The sequence below is a fragment of the Gymnoscopelus microlampas genome (genome assembly GCF_963454915.1).
Source record: "Gymnoscopelus microlampas genome assembly, chromosome: 10".
Taxonomy (NCBI): domain Eukaryota; kingdom Metazoa; phylum Chordata; class Actinopteri; order Myctophiformes; family Myctophidae; genus Gymnoscopelus; species Gymnoscopelus microlampas.
In genome coordinates, this window is record NC_139947.1 from 44568405 (window position 1) to 44592249 (window position 23845).

Below are 23845 nucleotides of genomic sequence, written 5' to 3' on the forward strand. Positions count from 1 at the left end.
ACACACACACACACACACACACACGTACACACACACACGTGTGTATGCACTCATGTGGAATGGAAACACTCCCGAGCCCAGAGGCCTTTTGGTTGCCTAGCGGCCCACCTACTCAACTGAATTCGCCAATCCATCGTGTGTTTGGATGCTTGTATTTTGCGTAAGACCCAATTAAGCCTCAAGTTGTTGTTCCTATCTCCATGGTTGTGCAATCTGAAGAGAATATCCTTTTACTGTAGTAACCATGGGCGGGTCTGTGTCATTTTGACTGCATTAGATAACGTCACTCCTCATTGTTTGATTTTGGATGTGCAATACAATCTGAGGAATTCATTAATAGAACTTTTAATGTGAATCTACCATATGTACCATATAAAGTTGTGCATCTTTCTCTTCTGTGGTGGCCACGCAGATATGCCCATATATGGAATGAACATTTGGAATGCGCTGTCAATGCAATAACCTCAGTCAAAACAGGCAAGCTGATAATGATCAGCCTAAATTGGTAGATGCTGAATGGCACAAATTGGAAAGTCACTTGCAATATGGATATGTATGTATACTAGACGTTCGGGCCGCTACACAGTGGTAAAGTGCCTGCCCACCACCGCGGAGGTTGAGGGTTGGAATCCACCGTGGTGCATCCAGCTTTGTCGAGTGTCATTACGAACACAATTGGCCCGTGTTCGGGGGAGGGAAGCCGGGCGGGAAGGGTGATATCACTGCACGTATTCCTATGAGCTGTGGTGGCACCTGTCAGCAGGGAGTGTTGGGCGGGAGAAGTAGGACGAAGTCCTCCTGGTGGGGGCTCCTCACTGGCATGTGAGTCAGTAGGATACAACAGCAGTGACAACACAGAAATTAGCGTGGGAATGAATCAATTGGCATAATAACTAAATTGGGGAGAAAAAGGGCTAGAAATCACCAAAGAAAGGCACTTTACATTTTAATGTATATTTTATTACAATTAATTAATAGTCATTGTGTCTGTCAAAGACTTAAAATACAATTATTGAGGATATAACATGTGCTTGTCTTTCCACATTTGCATTTCATTATGCCTTTCGTTTCTGGCTTAAGCTTTATTTATACTCCATTGTACGACGCTTGCCGAAAATAACAGATTTACACTTTTTTATACTCCATCATGCTATGGAATATACATTTTTATTTGGCTTTGGTTCTTTATACATTCTAAGACTCAATTCTGAACACCACGACACGTCATGTAGATTGTCTGTTTTTGAAAAAAAAATATTCTGGAAGACTCTTTTTTTTGCCTACTGTATAATGACAAGCCAGGCACACCAGGTTGAAAGTGGTTAAGGTTTCAACCCCACTCCCCCATCTACATTATTCTCACTCTCTCCTCCTCCTTCTCTCCATCTCTCTGTCCTCAGCTGCTGGAGTATGTCGGCAAAGGAAAGAGCATCATGGATGTTGGTTTGGCCCAGGCTCGACAGCCACTCACCACCCGTTGTCACTACTTTGAAGTGGAGATAGTCGACGCCGGGGAGAAGTGCTACATCGCCCTGGGTCTGGCACGGAGGGTGAGCTTTCTAGGAAAAGCACTCTGAAAGTTTGGCTTTCATTACGCCCACAGAAGAGAAACACTTTTTTTTTTTTGCATTTCTTTTGACTGATAATGTCAGGGTTGGACATCATTTTCCTGTGGAGGAAGTACTGTAGTAGTTATAGTAATCGTGGTAGTACTAATAGGAGTAGTGGCAGCTCAGTCATTAAGCTTTACTTTCTTTCCCATTATCCAGCAGCTTAGCCACAGTATATAGGGTGTACTCGTTGGATCTAATAGCCTCCTTTGGAAGATGAAACACCACTAAGAGGAAAAAACAATTAGAGAAATTTTAGCACCTCTCATTTGAGCCCTCATCTCTTTTTCCAAAGTATGCACATGCGGTTCCCATTTCAACATTAGTAGTGCAGCTTTGCAAGCTACTGTTACCATAATAACCTGCTTTGAAGAATGAAACAGAAACAAAAGCTAACTAGAGCACTAGATGAGTCTGATACAAATGGAGAGAAGCATAGACTTCGCAGTGGACTACTTTTTGGCTTGCACGGATGTAAAGTGTACTCATACCGACAATGGGGGGATCTTGCAAATACACAGCATTGTTTCAGGCACTGGTCCCTGAACAATGGAGCACTCAAAGCAAATGCTCCCGCATGATCGTATAATAATAAGTACACGTTAACATTATCATACAAGGAGGCCTATTTGAATACGCTGTGGATATATTTTCCCCACAAATGCAGCACATTATTGCCTCAATGTGAGTAACATATGTACTGTAGGTCACTGAGCATCAGCTGTATGGGCATTTTGCCACATAGAGAAGTAGTGCAAACTAACTCTTAACTGTTTGTTCTTATTAAATGGATAATCAAAGTCACAGTAAACAATAATTGTAAATTATATTACATTCTGTTAAAAGGGCTTAGTTTATCAGATGTGTAATTTTCTGATAATCACAAATAATTACAATTCTAGTATATTATGGTGGACGCCTTCCTGTATTACAAATGCGTTTTATCTTACCTTTCTAAATTTTAAAGCTGCACTATGTAACTTTCCTGAACCTACCCTGGATTTGAACCTGGGTCTCCTGCGCCAGTGCTGAAATTATGTCAGGAATTGAAATTCATGTCAAACCAGAAACGGGATCATGTCAAAGGTCATGTCCAACCTTGGCAAAATGTCTTAGTAAAAGAGCAGGGAGACCAAATACAACCACCCTAATCGTATAAGTTATTTTGTACACCATGCAGACAATGACATAATAATAATATAATAATAATAATAATGGCTCAGATTTATATCGTGCTTTTCTAAGTACCCAAAGTCGCTTTACATAAAGAAAAGGAAGGAACCAACTTTATTAACTCATGCCAATTAAATAAAAGAATAATTGCGTACTGTGCCAGCGATTATTCGATTTTCGTACCTTTTTCAAGTAGTCACAGAATATTTATCTCCAGTATGATCAATCCCCTGATGGTTGCTTATCACAGCGGGTTTCACTGTGCTTCCGAAACAAATAAAAAAATGTCATCGCAACCTCCCCGTTCAATTGTATGCGCCTTTGAAAATAGCATGTCTCGGCCAAAAATACATAGTAAAAAAAAAAGTACACAGGAGCCGAGATACCCCCCCCCCCCCCCCCCCAAAAAAAGAAAATATTTTTTTTTTAAACACGTCGATGGCACTGAATGAGTTAAGAAGAAAAACAAAAGATAAGTCCTAAATTAAAAGGTACAAGGTTAAATAAATAGATCTTTAAGTGAGCCTTTATTTTACCAGGGAGTGCCATTGAGATTCAAAATATGTTTTCCAAGCTACTGTATATATTTAGGCAAGAATGGAAGCAGGGGTTACAAAAAAAAAAAAAACATTTGATTTGCAACTTGGCCAATGGCTTCTCATACTCTGTTGCAGCTTGTGTTAGTTTTAGAATTGAATTTCAGGGTCCCACACTTAGGGCCTGGTAGTCCGTGCCTGTGGACAGTCATACTTGAAAGTATGTGAATCTTTTTGGCCAGTTTTTCTAATTTTTCAGAACACATTTTTTATTATAGGTAAGAAAAAATGCAGGTGCGCTTCCTCTGGATGCCTTTTTGTTTAGACAGTGGGTGCTCAGCTATAAATATAACTTGAATCCAATACCACCGAAGTGGAAAAAGCGGTTTCGGCCTCAGCCTTCCTCAGAGCAGATTAAAAAAAAAATGCTCTGAGGAATCATCAAGCGTTCCAATAAATAAGAATGTTTATCTGAGACAGTCTTGGATTCTTTATTTTGGAGTGCCGCTTTTTCCACTTCGGTGGTATTTGATCATTTTCTTCATCTAAAATAAAATTTCTGATAAAGATTTGTCATCATAATAGCAAAAATAACCATTCTACTGTATATGCATTGTGAACTTGTAGATCAGCTATTTTCACTATTTCTAAAAGAAACAGACATCTGTTTTGTCACATCTAGAGTTTAGAAAACGTTTGACAGGGATGAATACTTGGTGATAGGATGTGTTATCTCGGTAAGCCCATTAACATTCATTTTCACCTGATTTTAGTTGAGGCGCTAGCTCAAAAACTATTTTCTGACCATATGGGGTCATGATTTGCGAATTCCTGACACCCTGTAAGTTTAGCCTTGAGAGTGTTGTGAATGTGAAATATTAGCAACTGGCAAAGCCAAGGCCTGTGGAGAGCAGCCAGAATCATCTCACCCAGGGTCAAAAATCCGCCCCCTTTAATAATAAAAATAAAAGATGAAACTGCTACAGTGCTTTTCAAGGACCCTGAGGCGCTGTACAGAGCAGGGACAAACAGGGACACACAGGCCTAATAAATGACACATTATGACACTTGGGAGTTTTGGACTGGTGGATACAGTATGTGGGGTGATGAGAGTTTGCGCTACAGTGTCAAATCATAAACATAGATTCCTGTCCATGTCGCATATCTTTGTCATTGTTGAACTAAACATCTCCTAAACATTGTCCCAGTAACTGGTTAGCTTTCTTGACTCTCACCGGTAAGAACCAACTTTTTATTAAAGGACGACTTCACCGATTTTCAACCTATCTTCATATAATTGGTCCTCACTAATACTCATGATAAAATGGTACAATTTTTTTCTACTCGGTCTGTGTCTCAGAGGAGGGCTGTGGACAGTTCAGAGTTCCGTCTACCAGTGACATCATCAATGGGGAATCCAAGCTAATAGAAACTGCAGGCTTTCTATTCCTGGAAAGTTGCAATGCAATAAAAGAAGCCATTGCTCTTGTGTTAATAAAAATCGAAATAAAAAATGTGAAATCTTGAAATGTGAAAAAAAAATCATGCCTAACGATGATGTCACTGGTAGACAGGTTTCTGGACTGTCCACAGCCCTCCTATTAGACACAGACCAAGTAGAAAAAAATGGTACCATTTTATCATGAGTATTAGTGAGGACCAATTATATGAAGATAGGTTGAAAATCGGTGAAGTCGTCCTTTAATTACGGAGATAAAATAACACAAGAACGTATCTATACTGTACATTAGGACATTGGTTCTCAAAGTGGGGTCCTTGGGGGGGTTCCAGGGGGTCCCCAGCAAAAGTAGTTAATGTAGTATCGCAATCATTTTAACCACTGTATCAATTTATATGTTGGCTATTCAAAAATAGCAAATCTACAAGCTCACAAAGCGTCACTTGTGCCACACTGTGAGCTTGTATATCTATTTTTGAGTGTTGGGATTTTATTTTAACACAAATCTTCTATTCTGGTGTCCCTGGCACAAAACATTTTCAGCTGGGGGTCCGTGGCCAAATATATATCAATTTGGGGGTCCTTGGCACAAATAACTTTAAGAACTACTGGCTTAGGAGGTAGGAGGCAGGAAGGATTTAACGAGGCCAGGCAGGGGGAAACTAAAGGCTGTACAATACATTGTCGACATTTTGTTATAATGTAGCCTAGATGGGCTAAAATGCCAACAATCACAACCAATAGTGTTGTTATAATACTCTATTGCACACTCACACATACTGTACACACACTAACACACACGCGTAGCTACCAGACAGCGAGGTAGAAGTCGAAAGGCGATAACTCAGTTCCTGCTTCCTCCTCTTCAGCCAGAATTCTCCCCTCCTTTCCTCCACTCCTCTCCCTGCATCTGGGTTTCATTATAAAGACATTAAGTCAAAGGCCAGGAGAGGTGATAAAGCAGCAAATTGAAGGCCTCGGTTAATGACTGTTTACCCCACAGCAGTCGCAACTTCTTCATGTCGGCAGTCTTCGCTTCACGTCCTGTGGTCAGAGAGCAGGCCCAAACACAAAACACACAGCACATCATTAATGGCCTGCATTTCCAGTCTCTGTCCCTTATTTGCTTTTGGTTGAACACTCAATCATCTGCCCTACTCTGCCGCAACTCGGAAACACTGGGCAGCGGACAGATTAGGCATGGATACACCTCGTTCCATTCACCCCACCTTTCTCCTTTCTTCTCTCTTGCTCTTTCATGATGGAGCAGCTTACAGTGGCCTAAGGGATAACGAGTCACCACCCAGGTGTGTGCTGCATCATCGCCCAGTCATATTCCACTGCGCTGTGATGCACACCGCTGGGTACAGACTAGAACCAGTCACGTTTGAAGCAACGGAACCCTGGAATCTTAAAGGACGACTTCACTCATTTTCAACCTATCTTCATGTACAGTAATTGGTCCTCACTAATGTTCATGATAAAATTATACCTTTTTTTTCTTACTCTGTCTGTGTCTCATAGGAGAGCTGTGGACAGTTCAGAAACCCGCCTACCAGTGACATCATCGTTAGGCAGATTTTTTTTTCCAACAAGATTTAAATTTTTTTATTTCGATTTTTATTAACACAAGGACAATGTCTTCCATTATAGCATGCTAACTTTCCAGGAATCGATAGTTCCCTGCAGTTTCTATTAGCTTGGATTCCCTGTCGATGATGTCACTGGTAGGTGAGTTTCTGAACTGTCCACAGCCCTCCTCTGAGACACAGAGTGAGTAGACAAAAATGGTACCATATTATAATGAGCATTAGTGAGGAGTGAGGACCTATATATGAAGATAATGTTGAAAATGGGTGAAGTCATCCTTTAAGCCTGATTTTTACTTTGGTGTCTCTGACCAAAATAGCAGATCTACCCGCTCATAATGCATTGCGATGATTTGATGATGCTTTGCGAACTTGTAGAGCTGCTATTTTTTGGCACGCAATACAATACTGTTGTACAATAGGGTATAAATGAAGCATTATATACATGTTGTGCTGGGTTTTTGTTGGAGTCTATTAGAATGAGATGTTTGAGTCGTTTAGTCACTCGTTTTTATTTGCTTCAGATAGGGTATTTTATCATAATGTATTCAGCTGCAGGAAAGCAATAATCAAGGAACTACATAATTGTCTATTGTTCATTAAATCCACAACTTGATGTGTTGACAGGATTTAATAACTTTCCAATGACTTATTTCTCTGCATGAGGAAGAGACCTAATCTGATGCAGGCACAATGTCCCCCCATTCAACATAATGTTCCTGAACAACTGATGGTATATTCCTTTTTATTGGCTGAGAAGGGTGTCCACTTATTGGCTGGCTGATATTTTGAGATACATCGGTTCCTGAAAGTCAGCGTTACTGGCGAAAAGTTTCAGGCAATCGCTGATCTTTGAAACCCCCTCCCCAAGTCACTGCAGCCAGTTTCCCTGCCCTGCAGAGGAGTCAGGGGAATTAGTGTTATGAAGTGTTATGAAGTATATTATATACTGCATGTGCTGTAAGGGGGAAATGAAGTGTAATCTAAGATCTGTTTCGACCCAGCCACAATTGCAAGACCTGCCGTGACCCCTTGCTCTCTCTTACTTGCTCTCCTTCCTCTGAAGATAAGAGTCTAGGTATGCGTACGTACAGCATGCATACTGTATATGCTTGGTAGCGTGCTTGTTTTGCATCCTGTACACACGTCGGTTGCTAGGGTGTGGGACAAAGAGCGATCTAGACCTCATTATGGGTTGATAGAAGGGTAGAGGAAGGTGGCGAGTTTGGCGTGGAGGGAGCGAATGGCGGGATGGTGAAGAGGATCAAAAGGCCTAGAATAAGAGGGTTCCGGGAAGTGATGGGTAATGCGAAAATAAAAGAAAGAGGAAAGAACTGGGGAGAAAGAATGTCTGAAACGCAGAGAATTTGTTTTTGATGCGGAAGGGGACAGGTAGCGTGAGAGAGCGAGAGTTGAGATGGAGAGATGGGGAATGAAGACTCAACTCAGTAGTGGCTCAACAGCCACTACTGAGTCTATGAATGAGGCTGCTTTCTCAGTTTGTCATTCCAGTTTTTCATCTTACGTCCAGCTCGGGCTCTCTCTCTCTCCCTCTCTTTTTTTCCGTCTCTCTCTCTCTTTCTCTCTCTCCCATACATGCATCATGCATATAGATTAATTGATCCATATTTGCACACACCCGCAGTAGAATGAGGAATGGCTGGTTTCCTCTGTCCTGGTTTGCCCCGGGCCTGGGTCCTGGGAAAAAGCTCCCTCTTCCTCTTCCTCCCATGATGCAGCATTCCTTCGCACCATTCTGACTTCAGCGCCGGCGAACCTGTTTATTCTACCGAGGTCTATTTGTGACAGAACAAAGGAGCCTCGTCTGTGCCAAGATGTCCTTTTTGGCCAGTGCACGGCGCCTATACACACATACACAAGTGCACACTGACCAACAATGCTCCATGGCATAGTTGGCTATGTTGTGCACGTAACATCAGAGGTATGAGTACGGTCTCTCTGCCTCCAGTCTTTCCTGGCAGTGTAACAGCATTATGAAACGCTCTCATTTCATTTCTGTAGTTTTGTCCACAAAAATACATAAATTGTGACATAAAAAGTTGACATGAAAATGTGTGTACATATTAACGTATATATAGTGCGTGGGTTCAGGTAGCTTTTGCACCTTCAGGTAGGTGATAAATGTGTCCTATAGGTCCGTACACACAAACGCAACGATAGAACATTCTGTTCTATCCTGACATGTGGGTTTAACCTGATGACATGGAGTTAGACAAACCGGCCTGCATCAGTTGCCGGCATACAGTGCAGCCCTACACAAACCCCTATAACTGAGGCTGTGTGGGCACAAGTTTGCACGTAAACACACACAGTCAAACTTTCTCTCCCTCATGCTCCTTACCCATAGCCACTCCTGTACACACATACTGTATGTGGTAATCCCTGGTTTTTGTGTTATTTTTAGACAGCCCTATGATGACCAGGGAGATAGCGGTAGTGTATGATGTGTATCTGCTTCTAGGGGGGCATGGGCAGGACTCCTCTTCTCCCACTGCCACCATTCCATTCTCCTCTAGTACTGGTTGTTTACTCTACCACAGGGTGGAAATGCAGGCTACTCCGATGACAGCGATATAGCAGCTGGGGATCTGATATTGCAGGCCCTCGCTCTACTCTGCTGTGGACTCATAACGCTACTGTTTGTTGTTCTTGGAAGCAGCATGCATTTTTACTAATGGCTTCCACAGGCCAGCAGGGATAGTAACCAAGGGTTCAAAAGTTCATGTTAAAGTGGACCACAGGGTTAACATTATGCACTGACTCAAAGTCTAGGTTTAAAGTCTATGATTAGTCCCATTATAATGGTAGTAGGTGATAGAGTTTAAGTGATAGATCAATTTAAGAGCAAGATGCTAATTGCAGTGTTGACTATTGCAAATAGTATTTTTTTCTGTTGCTTATAGCTCATAAAAGCATCATATATTGATTGCTAATAAATACCAGCCCAAAAGCAATAAACATTATTGATTTAAGTTTTTTCTATACTGTATATACTTTATTGCAGGTTTGTACAATGCAAGTTTTCTTCACTTGTTTAATTCATCCTGCATCGTTTTTATAATGTTTTTAAATATATATACCAAGAAAGAATGAATAATACAAAGAATAAAGAAAAGGGGAAAATAAATAAATACGAAAAAGGAAGATATTTAATTGTTAAGCATCCAAACATGTATTGTGGTGTATAGACCTGGGTTATTTTACCCTACAAATATTTGGCTTTGACTTTGCTTTTATATAGTTATATTCAGAAAAGAGCCAGGCAAGTACTATTAAATAATCGCCTGTCATCTACAAAATAAAGGTACTGAAAATAGTAACGCTTTAGAACTGGCATCAGTGGTGAGTGATGACGAATCGTGTCATATGTTCTGTTTTGTTATTATATATTATATTCTAACAATTCCAGCAGGACCCAGTCCTGCATGTTAGGAGATATTGTAGGCTGTCTTAGCGTTGTCTTTTCTTTGTATGACTGACTGCTCAGATTAAGGGCTTGAATGCCGCCTTAGTTTTTCATACACTGATGCCATGTTTGGATAAAGGATAAGTGTGTGCACTATGCACTACTGTGTAGACTTGTTGAACTGAGGATGATGGACACCAAAATTACTGAGACGACAGCACTGAAAACGGAGGCTTTATCATGGTATCATCCATATTTCAGATGCAAGTCTGTGGTTCACGCAAAGCATTATAAATCCTCCCCTTAGTTGTTTATCCATTCTTAATATTGTCTTGTTAAAGTATATACCACTAAATCACTGATTAAATGAGCCTCCTGTGAATCATTGATCCACGAGTCCTGGAGTGGGGAGTGGAGGAGAGGTGGGACCCCGACCCCCCCCCCCCCAGAAAGTCATCTGTTCCTCCCCAGAGATCCAGCCTGCATGCTGGCCAGCCAACTGAATCCTCGGGCTTGTGGTTGACATAAGGGGAAAGAGGAGCAGACTTGGCGGATCAACGGTTTGGAGGCTTGGAGCGGTAGCTGCATTCCTCCCCGTCTCTCTGTCTTCCTCTGCCGGTGTCCCGCTCTGTCGCTCTCTCTTTCTCTCTCTCTCTCTCTCGCCGTCTCCGTCTCACTTTTTCTTTTCACCCCCTATCCGTCTCCATTTCCTGTACCTCCATCCCCAGTGGGGTTGTCAGACAGGATTGTGGCTGTTTCCCCAGTGTCCTGGCCACAGATGCTGTGGAGCCCCTCTGTCATTCTGTCTGTCTGCCTGTCTGCCTGCCGGCCTGGTCAAACTGACTGTCTGTCTCCTGGCCTCCGTCATCTCTCGGTTTTGGAACATCCTTCTCAATAATTCTATTTTAGGAGAGAAGGCCAGAAAATGTTTTACCATTACCACCACTCTATGGAAAAGAATAGTCAACAAAGTCAACTTTGTTTTGTTTTCACTTTTTTGCTGTCTATCAACCCCTGTTCTTCTCTTTGGATAAATATCCATATTTGTCTTTGCAGTGACTTACTGCAGGCCCTGTGTTTTTTTTTTTTACTCTGGGTATTGTTGGTATGATTGGGTCTTTGATTGTGAATTGACAACCAAATGACATTTATTTTTGTGCAGTACAATCAAAATGTGGTCGTTACGCCAATTCCACACCATGTGGAATTGTGATGTGACCTACAGAGATAAATGGAGATGAAAGGAGAACTCAGTGGCATGGCTCTTCACTACTTCCTCCTCTTCCTATTTGGTAGTGTGTGTGTTTGGGCTAATGGAGGTGCAGTGGAGAGGGCCGATAAACATATCTAGTAATTACCTCTGAGTCATGCTCTGATCTTATCCAAAATGTTGGCCCACTGATTATTTCTGTTGGCATGGTGAAAGGTAGACAGACAGAAAGACGGACAGATCAGACACATTGTGAAGTACTGGGAACGAGCAGAGACACGCGCGTACATGCACACCCACACGTCACACATGCACACACGCACACACACACACACACACACACACACACACACACACACACACACACACACACACACACACACACACACACACACTGAAACATTGAAAGGGTGGGAGTCAGACTTTGTCTGAGTATGTGCTACAGTACATGTAGACAGCTGAATATGTATTTCTTTGCTGTAGGGAAAAAAAAATTGTTTGCAACCGTGAAATAAAATTTGCAAACCTGGTTTCCTATAGTGTGTACTGTTTCAATGTACAGATTATAGATTTTTTGGTTAGGTTCTTGGTTTACCAATGATCCTGGATTACTATTTCTATGCATTTGATGTATTACCTTGTGTTGTCCTTGCTTACTGTAAATCGCTCTGGATTAAGAGCGTCTGCTAAATTCCCTAATTGTACATTTTTAAATTGTAATTAAATATTACCCCAAATGTAGATGGTCAAATAAAATAAATAGTAATTTATTGATCTGAATAACTCTTTGTATTTCTTGTGCAGGACTACCCCAAGAACAGGCACCCCGGCTGGAGCCGAGGGTCAGTGGCTTACCATGCAGGTGAGGGCCCTCTCTCTCTTTCTCTGGATCCCTCTTAAACCCTACACTTCATTGACCGGTGTCCCCTGGGTGTCTGTACTTGGCCCACTCCTTTTCCCCATCTACACCAAATCTCAGCCGAAAATAGCTGATCTGAAAGCTCACAACGCGCCATGAACTTGTAGAGCTGCAATGTTCACCGAATGTTCGCCATTTATGAAATGCCCAGTATAGCGACACTAGCGCTCATGTAGTTAATTTGTCTGTCATCTCTGCATCTCTCTTCCTCTTCTCATATTTTCAGTTGAGTATGTGAAATCCCCCTGACACAGTTTACTCATATTTCGATCAGATAACTTCCTGTGATACTCTTATCTGCTGTTTTTAGAAATCCAACATCTCAGGGCACCATCTCATCTGGATGTTGAGGTGCCCAGCACAGACAGGGGATAAAGCAGACAACAGTAGTGTTCGAACAATCTCAATCTCAATCGCTCTCTGTGGGAGAAATACAGAGCCCCCCCTCCCCCAACAAAACATGAGTTAACCCATTAAGACCGGGAACGCATCTGTCATTTTAGATTTCTTGGATATTCAAAAATAGCAGATATACAAGCTCATATGATCTATGAGCTTGTAGATCTGCTATTTCTGGGAAAGAATCGTGAAGATGTGTGCAAATCTTTAACTCAAATCTTTGCTTCTGGTGGGGGTCCCTGGAACAAAATATTTTGAGATGGGGTCCACGGCCAAATACATATAATTTTGGGTGGTCCTTCACATGAAAAAGTTTGGGAACCACTGATATATAGCAACATAAGTTAAAAAAAAAGAAAAAAAAATGTTCCCTAGAAGCTAATTTCTTTTGTAAAAAATGTTCGCTTAATAATTTCACGATAAAAAAAAAAAAAAGTTTTTGAATAGCCCAAAGTATAAAATAATGGTTGCAGCAAAAAAAATAACTAAAATGACACAGTATGCGTTCCTGGATTGAATGGGTTAAAGCTATGCCTCCCATGCACAGACTTAGTTGTTTATGACAAACAGCCCCTATCGCTAAAGGCATCTGGCCATGCCTCCCTCACGGCTGCTCTTCTAGACTTCAGCACCCCGCCGCTATCGGTGCTACGAGATAACCTATCGCATGCAGCTGCTGTGACAGTGAGGTAGCAGGAGGCGCTAGCTTGGTGGTTGTTATCGTGAACGAACTACACTAGTTTTTGTCTGCCAATCTGCTGCGCTACTGTCACAATCAGGGTCAGTTTGATTTGAGTGAGCGAGCTGGCTGTTATCTGCCATGCTCTGCTATAAGGGATCACATTGTTATGCGTCTGCAGGCACAAGGGAATTTGCCTTAAAATGATACACACACCACAACATGTAATATTCATGAAACTGTGCAGTGCAGGATCTTTGTTATCATTAGAGAAAAAGTATTTTTAGGCAAAAGTTCTGTATGCTTCCTTTAAGGTTGACCTTCTAATTGACTATCATAAGACTTTCTTGTACCCGCTGTGCATTCCGATCATGTTTGGAGTTAATGTTTATACTCTAAAATCCCCGTACTACCCCCAACGAGAGCCCATTTTATACTGGGATACATTAATACTAATAACACTTGATGCCGTGTGTCCCACTGGGGCTTGTGGATGATGCATCTGTGCTGAGTGACGGACGAGGCCAGTCATTCAGGCAGTCTCACCGTGCCAGTCCCAAAGGTCTAGCGCTGCGGTCTGCCTGGTTTGGCTGCTGTGTGCTGGATGCCACAGAAATGTGCACGCCCCAGCACAGCTCCCATTAATCTTATTTGTTAGAGACTAAAATGATGTATGTGGTTTTCCACGCTGCGCGTATGGGGTTTTTGCCTTCCCATGCTTGGGTTGAGGCGCCGGCTCCGATCCAGCTACTTAAGATCAGCAGGGCCGGGGCCTCTTCTTCACTGGTCGCAGCGCCTCTTCGCCAGTGTTGGCTTTAACAAATTACCTAAGTAACACAATAGGTAATAATATTACTTTCACAAGTAGCAATGTAATATAACGCATTACTTTTACAAACTGGGTAATGTTATTACAGTCTCTAAGTCAATCAATGCATTACTTTCAGAAACCCTATTTATTTATTTATTTCCCTCCATGTCCAAATGCACTGCTATGCTTGATATGACAAGAGGTTCGGGCCGCTTTGCGACCCTCACAGCTAAGTTGCACCAGTGATCCAACTGATATGGCCATATATGGAGATCTCTATCTGTCAGTCCTTGTCCCTTTTATGGGTATATGTGGAGATCTCTATCTGTCAGTCCTTGTCCCTTTTATGGGCATATATGGAGATCTCTGTGTCTGTCAGTCCTTGTCCCGTTCATGGCCATATACTGTATGCTGACTGATTTGTTTGGGCCTGATGCCATGATGACACATTGATGTTAGAAAACACAGTCCATATTTGGCTGTAACTACATTGGAAAGTCCTTATAAGGTTATGGCTGATCATGGTGACATGAGCTTGACGATGTGGTTCGTCCGCCTGCCCATCCTCTCTTAAGGCAATTTTTTTTGTTCAAGGTTTCTTTATTGGTATTTTCTATTTTCACATACAGGTCAATAAGACAAACGCATACAAAGACGGTGTATGTTACCCCTCCCACCCCACCAAAGTTCCCGCTCCAAAAGAGCCACAACCCTGGTATATTGTTGTACCATTAACACAAAAAGACAATATAATTGCAATGAAAGTTGAAAGAAAATGTAAAACAAAGATGAAAGCTAGTCAATCGTTAAGGCAACTTTTAATATAGGAAGATGTGGGCCTTAAATGTACTGTAGTTAAGGGGGGAAAAGTATTATATGTATTTAGCCCCTCATTTGTAAAGGAAATGTACATATGAAATCAAATGTAAAAGCAAAAAGAAATACATCTAAAAGAAATGGTGGGCAGTGTTGTCAGGGGTCCACTGTTCCGGTTACTTATGCAGCTCAGAGTGAAAAGATCTGCTGGCCAGGGTGACAGGGCTAGTGTTGGTAACCGGAATACTCATCCCAAAACACGCTTGCCCCCTTTTTTTTTCGTGGACCAGCGGTTCTTGTATTCTTGTATTTGTTTTACTGAGGATAAGGTTAGAAGTAAATTTAGGGTTAGCCATAGTTTTACTGAAGTTAAGATTAGGAATAAGGTTAGATTTTGGCACCATTTTACTTAAAGGGCAAGACCACTTTGGTAGAGGTTTGGGTTGTGTAGTTACCTTGCCATGATGTAACTCCAAAGAAATAAAAAATAATTGCTCCATTGATTAGAAATTGATAATTCAAAATATGCTCCTCATTGACTTGCATTGTACGGTAAAACAGCTCTCAAAGTCACTCTTTTAGCACATAAACGAACGCAAACAAAGTTGATTCAGACAATATAGAACATCACCAAACCCAGTACTGTTTTCTTTTTTTAATAAAAATGTCAACTTCCTGTTGATTTTTCCATTTTTAATAAGTAGAAAACCTGGACTGGATCCGCGGATCCGGATCCAGATCTTCATATAGTATAGTAAAATCAACAGGAAGTTCACATTTTTATTAAAAAAACAAACAGTACTGGGTTTGGTGATGCTCTATATTGCCTGAATCAGCTATGTTTGGGTTCATTTATGTGCTAAAAGAGTGACTTTGAGAGCTGTTTTACCGTACAATGTAAGTCAATGAGGAGCATATTTTGAATTATCAATTTCTAATCAATGGAGCAATTATTTTTGATTTCTTGCCCACCTTTGGGGTTACATCATGGCAAGGTAACTACACAACCCAAACCTCTACCAAAGTGGTCTTACCCTTTAAGTTACGTTTAGGAATAAGGCTAGGTTAGGCATAGTTTACTGAGGTCACGTTTAGGAATACCAGGTGAATACCAACATTTTAATAGGCTACCATGGTCATAGTTTGAGAGGCATCACATATCACATTACACATTTTATGCGCAGAACTGAGATGGGGCCTGTTTGTTCAGAAGTCCTATACTTGTGGGGACAAATGATCTCAGAGCTCCTATCCTGCAACATCGGTACTGTGTATCGCCCTGATGATAAATGGCTGTATTACTATTGACTGTATAGCGGGTGTACCCGGATCTCATACATTGATGTCATACTCTCAAGTTGTACCCCAGCTATCTTCCTGGATACATTGAGGATTTTATGGAGTTTGTTCTTATCAACCAATGATAATGAGCCATACCAGGCAGCAAAACAAAAGGTTAATGCACTCTCCACAAAAGATCGATGGAAGAGTACCATTAGACTTTTCGCCACGTTATACTGTCTCAGTCTGCGCATAAAATGCAGCCTCTGCTGACCTTTCTTATAGATGGCATCTGTGTTGGAATTCCATGTCAGCTTGGAATCGATTGTTGTACCCAAGTACTTGTATTCCTCCACAGTTTGTACCTCATCCCCATCAATGACTATTTGCTGGTGTGTATTAGTACTAGTCCTGAAATCAAAGTTAACCTCCTTTTTAACACATTCCCTGCCAGGTATTAATGAATTAATTATTTAGCTTCTGCCAGGGTTGTTTACCTTATATTGACGATCTTTGGAGCGCCACGGGAGCCGCGATGTGCACGTGGATGTAAACGAAGCATGTCTGGGGGTGGGGGAGGGTCTGGTCTATCCACCAGAGAATGGTTGTACCCTATAGAAAAGTAGAAAAACTCTGGAAAAGGGATGGAAGCATCTATTCTTTCTCCCTCATTGAGAAATTCTGGACCCATGAATATTCAAAAAAGCAAATTCTCAGGCATCGCACCACACCCACCACTTCTGCTGAAAGCAAAGTGTTTACAGGTTTCAGCAAGTGGCTAATTGCATGATTGGTGACATCACACAATCTGGCTACAATTTTTAGGAAGTACAGAGAAGCCCCCCTCTACCTGAAGTGGAAGAACGTGTAAAGGGCACAAGTTCTGTACATACAGTATAGCAAACTGTATGTTCAAAGTCATGCCTCCAATAGGAGTTAACTGTAGGAAAAAGGGGGAGTGGAGGGGGACATGACGCTAAGCTAACACATTCATGCTCACTAATAACAGGGGAGTTTGTCTACCATTCACTAATTTAGACTTTTTTTGGATGTTTTGAATATATGCACTGCACCAATAGAGGATGCTGCCATTGAAATTTAGGCTGCTAAACATTATTGTGTCATACCCTATTCTATGGGGCGGCAGTGGCTCAGGGGTAGTGGCCGATAGAGCAGCCGGATGGAAGCCGTGAGGTTTCCAGTTCGATCCCAGGCTCCCCCAGAAGAGTTACTGTCGAAGTGTCCTTGAGCAAAACGCTGAACCCCTAATTGCTCCCGATGAGCAGCTTGGTGCCTTGCATGGTTTCCTCCGCCATCGGTGTATGAATGTGTGTGTGAATGTAATGCACAATCTATGTAAAGCGCTTTGGATAAAAGCGCTATATAAATGCACCATTTACCATTTACCCTATTCTATTTAATATGTTTTGTGCTTAATTTGAGTAATGTTTGTGAAAGTAAAGTAATATAACTTTAATTTATTTTTTGGACATTATTAATCCTGCATGGTAAATTCAGGACTTTGCACAGAAAGTGGTTGTGGAATATGACTTACTTTTAATTCAAAGTAATATGTAATATATATATTATGTTTTAACTTTCCCCAACACGGTTCCTCGCAACTCCTCCACGCACCCTTGATTTTTCATGGAGCAGCTCGAGAACCTCAGAAATTGCACGCATACACTCCTTGGCAGACTGTGAATACAAATTTATACACCCAAACATTATATATGGCAAGGCACGTAACCACAGCAGGATCTGTTAAAGGAGGAACGCTTTAACTTTATTACCTTAGTTTCCAATGCTTGGCATGAGCCAAGAATGTAGCAAAAAGGTGTTTCTATGCAGTTTGTTAGCTCTGTTGTTGACTTTTATGGGTGGTTTTAGCTCGGTATCCATAAGTCTAAATGCCTGCCAAACTATCCCTTGTAGGGAATTTATATATGTTGACCAAATCTCAAAGGACTATTTTTGTCATATACCATGCTAAATGCATGACACTGCTTCTATTGTAATGTTTTTTTTTGGTCCAGGTATAGCTCTATCATACTGGCTTTTAGAAATAAATCGTTGCTGCGGCTGTCTTTTGGCTCGTATCATAGCCAACGGGTTGAATACAGTAGTACCATTGCAGTATATGTAATAATAATTCCTACTCCTATAATTAAAAATGTGCATGTGCTTATTGATTATTGGGCTCTTGTGCTAGCCCATTTTAAGGTACTAAAAATACAGTACATACTGTACATATGTGAGGGTTTGTGTTGAGCAGAGTAACAGTTTTGGACCTCAAATCATGTGTGTCTGTTATTATTATTATATTACTATTATTGACTTCTAAGGCTATCATTTGACTCACAATAATATTCCAGATACATACACAAATGTCTGCCAAGCATATCCGTGTTCTCTTATAGCTTGTATAGTTTGCAAGCTCTGTGGCCTCTGCTTTTGTGCTTACCCTGTTCCTCGCTTTACCTCTGGCTCTGGGGTGTTTATATTGGGAGCTGGCCCAGTGTGGACCTCTATCCCGTGTGTTGCAGTGGGTTGTGTTTCTACAGGTCAATGGGCCGTGGACCCCTGCGGGCCCCTGTGGGCCCTGTCAGGAGCAGCCAGCCATCCAGGCAGTGAGTGCTCCTCAGCAAGCCTCATTAACCCTATCACCTTCCTGGCAAAGGTCCCTTTTAGAATGCCAACCTCCCCCATCAATGACTCACACACATTGTGACTCAACACCCGCAGCTCAGGGCTGGTGCACTGCCACCATCATCACTACCACACAATCTAAGTTGTTGCAATAGTGGCTCCATTTAACATGTGTACGCTACAACAGTGGTTTAACCTTAATTGAATCACTGTCAAAGCAATGTCTCAGTGACTAACTATTGTGGCAGCATACATGGTAAGATCCATGTATGCTGCCTCTGACAGTGTAAAAATGTACCTGTACATTATTACACTCAAGAGTTAACACCGATTTTGCGGTGTAGGAAGACAAGTATTTCATTGTCGACATACTGTATGTATGTCACCACATTGCCTACAGTATACAATGCCTGCATGGCAAAAGTGTTGTTAAATCAACACTACTGATTTTACTGTAGTTGAAGTATGAGTCAGCCGCCTAACCTATAACATTTATAAGCATGATAAGCCTAGTGTAACTCACCGACTGTAGAACATTATTCAACATCTTTAGTTGAAGCTGCATTATTGTCTATCCATTCTTCTGTATGTATCTGTATAACATAACCTAGCTTCTCACCTCATACGACTGTACATTGCATCATTTTCATTGCAGAGCCAACATTGTGGCTTACTCGTGCCATCAGATAAACAATAAAGTCAAGTCAATGGTATATTGCAACCTTTACTTCACAAAATTGTTACTTTAACCAACAACCACTACAAAATACAATTACCTCACTACTATCATAATGCAATTGCAAGCAAGACCAAATTTACTACCTTGTGGCCTAGTTAAACCACGACATAAGCAAGCTTGACTACTCAATTGTCTGGCAGGTCTAACCAGAGATTATAGAAACTTATTTTTGATTATGTGGTTCATGTATTTTACAGCTAGGGCCTCCCAGGCTTATGGGCCAAAAATGGCCATTATATATATTAACTCAGCTCAAATCTTTGATTGCCGTTTAAATCACATGGCAGCCGCATATGGATTTTATAGTAAAGTTTTAAAAACATGTGCAGCCTCTGTGTGACTGTGTGGTATTCTGGAATAATATATTTTTTACATTTCATGTTTTAGGAGTCTGTGAAGTCAATGTTCCCTGGGCAGGGAAGCCCAGTCTTTTCCAGACAAACTCTCATGTTACGAAGGCTGGTGCTGTTTTCCCATCCCCTGTTTTACTCCATCCCCAGCCAGGTTTCTGTTGCAGCTCAGGAGCCAGAGGGCCTGCCCTCTCCACTCCCCAGCCGGTGTTTCCAACCCTGGCCCCAGCTCCAGTTCTATCCCTATTGTAATCTTACATCTAACCCCTAGCAAACTAGTTAACATCATCTTCAACACCAGCACCACTTGTAGTCATACACACAGTAAAATCACAAGTGTTAATTTAATAAAATATAGAATTTAAACTCCAGATTTTACTGTGCCATGCCCACAGAGCAAACCTTTGACCATGTCCCCATAATAATTCTTGTCTTTTGATTCTAGTTCAACCATCTGGCTTCGACTTTAAAGGGGTATATCACTTTAAAACACTTCTGGGGGCATTTTAACATCTACTCTGGCTTTTTTGTGCACCCCCGGGCAGTTTTTAAGTTGTTAGATTCAATATTTAGATATTTCATATTACTTTTATCAGACACGCCCCCCTCCGATACAAACCCATTGAACTTCAAACTCATTTTAACCATGTTAGACTTATTGAAAAAACACATCCCTGATTCTGGTGACTGATATTGACCTTCCAATTCCGTTTGTGAGAGAAAAGTAATTGAAATAACACGGCCCTCTCACGTATTAGGACAATCAGTCACCAGAACCAGGATGTGTGTCACTAAAGTCTTGTTTGATACAATTTAGTGCCAGGTACTGTAGATGATCAACTAGGCTACTTGGAGAGTAGCAAAAGCTGTTCATCGGTTTTGCAGTTCATGGTGTAGAGACAGAATTGGATAAGCTGCAGAATGACACATCAGGAACAAATACTGAAAATAATACAAAGACAAGACAATTGGAAAAACTAGCAATAAGTGAGGCAATAACAAGGGGACGTCCAAGTTGGCGACGCTCTAACCTACCCCTGTCTGACCCTCTGCTATGCCTTGCCTCCCATTCCTGTCCACACACACACACACACACACACACACCAAACACAACCTCCTTATAGTGCAAAATATGATAATAGATTTCATACCGTGGAAATGTTTTTTGTGGTCCCAATTATTGTATATTTTCTTTTTATGTGAAATGGTATTCTAACAATTTTTGTCGTACTGGTCAACTCCAATGCCAACACCTTGTTAGTCTCCAAAGCCCACCCGACTCGGCTATTTTTACCCTGTGCCGCTCCTGTGCCGGTGTGGCTCCAGTGTTTGCCTAGTGTGTGGTGTTGTGACAGGGGCCCGCATGGGAGCAGTAATGATACAGTGTCTCCGTCTCCCTCCCCGTGCTCAGATAGAGATTGTTTAAACAGTATCCTGAGCCGGGGACGGGTCCCATGACAACTCCATAAATATTTACCAGTGGCAGCCACGCCACTGCGCTCGACGAGAGCTTGTCTGCAGGCTACCTTTGCAATGTTTTTCTTTTGCCTTTTTTTTTTCTCTCTTCATTGTTGTCTCTCGCAACTCTACGGTGTGTTGTTTTCGATGTGTTCCCACTGGATGATGTCGTTGGGTTTTTGGAGGGGATGTCCTTGAAAGATGAGGTGTTTCTAAAAAATAAATGAATATTATTCTCACCTTTTGGTAATGGAAGTGTGATGTTGAATGATGCATTGTGGTAAATAGTTTTCAAGATGCACAATTGTGTCTATACTCACCATGTCATGTTCAGTTGCATGGTTAGTAGTTTCTAAGCATAAAGAGATGCCCTCCATTGGTAACCCACAGTAGTGATTTTGCTAATTATTTTAGCAAAATAGGCGAGCCAAGGCGCTCGCCTAAAAGCGCTTCCAGGCGCCCAAGTTGAAAATATTTTAGCTTTCAGCAGGCAGGGAAAAGCGCTGCTTGTGCACGTGTGAGCGCAAGGTAAATGCCCAGCGCAACGCCAAGCAGCTGGAGTTTCCAAAAACGCGGTGCTCCCGTTATAAACGATTAATAACATGAGCTGAGCTCAGGAAAAAACATCTTGGTGGACACGGGGCCTTTAAGTCTCTCTCTCTGTTCTCATTTCTTTCTCTGACAGACGATGGTAAGATCTTTCACGGTAGTGGGGTTGGAGATGCTTTCGGCCCCCGTTGCTTCAAAGGTGACATCATGGGCTGCGGGATCATGTTCCCACGGGACTACATTCTGGATGGTGAAGGTGAGGCGAGACTATTCATGACACTACATTCTGGATGGTGAAGATGAGGACAGTTGGTTCAATAGAGTAGCCAGTTGCACCACCTCACACCAAGTTCAAACTTAGCTTAGTTAAACTTAGATTAGTTATAGCATAAATGACCTTTAAGTTAAGATTTACAGATTTATTCAAATTAAAGCTGTTGCACTACTCAAATTAGTTGTGACTTATCTCTAAGTAACAACTGAATATTTACGCACGCCTTTACGCTTCACTAACTCCTACTTACAATGGCAGACTGCTTTGATTTTATCATTGAAGTAATTGAATATAACTAACGACCCCAAACTCGCCAATGCACTTTGTGAGATAGACTTTACCTCCACAAAATATTTGTGATGATGTCATCGTTGACATTTATGCAAGACTCTGCTTCAAGAGAGATGGTATAATGAAGATAACAGCGGTAGACCTCCAGAACAACAGCAACTTGAACGGTGTACTTCTCCCAAGCCTACAAGTAGGGGTGTCAGAAAAAAAATTCAAATACGAATCGCGATTCTACTGTTGGACGATTCAGAATCGATTCTCTTGTTCAAAAAATAGATTAATAGAAGAATCGGAATCGAATCGTGAGATAGCAGAAGATTCACAGCCCTACCTACAAGTGTGCCCTGCATTAATTACTACGCAACTAGGCTGATCCATGATGTAATTGGTGATACCATACAAATCCACCATGTGAAGCGCAGGGTTGCGATCGCCCTGTGCAAGTGCGTTGACGATTTTGTATACATACCAGTTGATCATGGAAATCAAAATGACACCAGACAGAAGTTTTATACTGTGGCAGTGTTTCCAAGACGCACTGACCCACAACAAAGTTAAAGCACCAACAGTGAAAACGGGTGTTACAGTCGCTGAAACCACTCATGTGCATGTCCATTGGATCCGGGAGCTCATACGTAATTTTATGCAACTATAAATTACTTGAAGAACAGTCTACACACTACTATCTAAGTTGTGCCATGAATAGTCATGGTGCAACAGAATTTAGTAACTCACGTTGACAGCAACACATTTTGTGATACTGCTCCTTGTCCTGCACCTGGGCCACGGAAGTGCGTGCACTATCTTTCTCATGCAACAGAATTTAGTAACTCACTAGTTGGAACTTTACAACCTATCTAACATCCTATGCTAGGGCGTAAAGTCCTATTTAATGCATAACGTAGCTAGTAGGGCTGGTTGTAGACTGTTTGTATACAGTAGTAATGTATAGTCGCATAAATTGACTTGAGAGTCATCCGATCCATTGATCTTTTTATCTGTAATCACAGAGAAGGAGAAAAGGAGAGATGCATGCTATTAATACACTTCTATGGCCACTTCTTCACGAATGAACCCAAAGAAAAGATTTAGCACTCTATTGACTTCAATGCTTTAATGATGAGGTGCAAACAACCAACTATTAACGTTTTGACACACATCGTTTTTAAACACTCACACATACACACACGGGCATCTCGCATGCGCATGTAAAACGGAAAGCCATTTGTGTGCTATAACTAGGCTAAGTGTGAACTTAGTGTCGGGTGGTGCAACTCACCCCAGGAGATTACATTCTGGATGGTGAAGGTGAGGGGAGGGGGTTCAGGAGACTACATTCTGGATGGTGAAGGTGAGGACTGAGGGTTCAGGAGACTACATTCTGGATGGTGAGGACAGAGGGTTCAGGAACAGCAATTACATCGTCACTCATTTAGAGACTTATTGTTGGCATAGCTTGCATGTCCGTGGGAGGTTTCACTCTTAAACCTGCTTAGTGTGGTTTAGCATCAGACAATTGTAGCAACATTCTCTCTTAACAGAGTGATGTGTGTGTGTGTGTGTGTGTGTGTGTGTGTGTGTGGGGGGGGGGGGGTGATTGGGCGTAAGACAATAGATCTGAATCAG

The 23845-nt window shown here is 41.6% G+C and overlaps 1 protein-coding gene across 1 annotated transcript in view; it reads left to right on the forward strand.

The window, feature by feature from the left end:
• The window catches only part of spryd3 (SPRY domain containing 3), a 53472-nt gene that overhangs the window by 23627 nt on the left and 6000 nt on the right, over positions 1–23845 (forward strand). The window contains exons 7-9 of the mRNA XM_084068872.1: positions 1401–1550; positions 11809–11866; positions 21791–21910. Of these exons, the coding sequence (XP_083924998.1) occupies positions 1401–1550; positions 11809–11866; positions 21791–21910 (328 nt within the window). The remainder of the gene's footprint in view (positions 1–1400; positions 1551–11808; positions 11867–21790; positions 21911–23845) is intronic.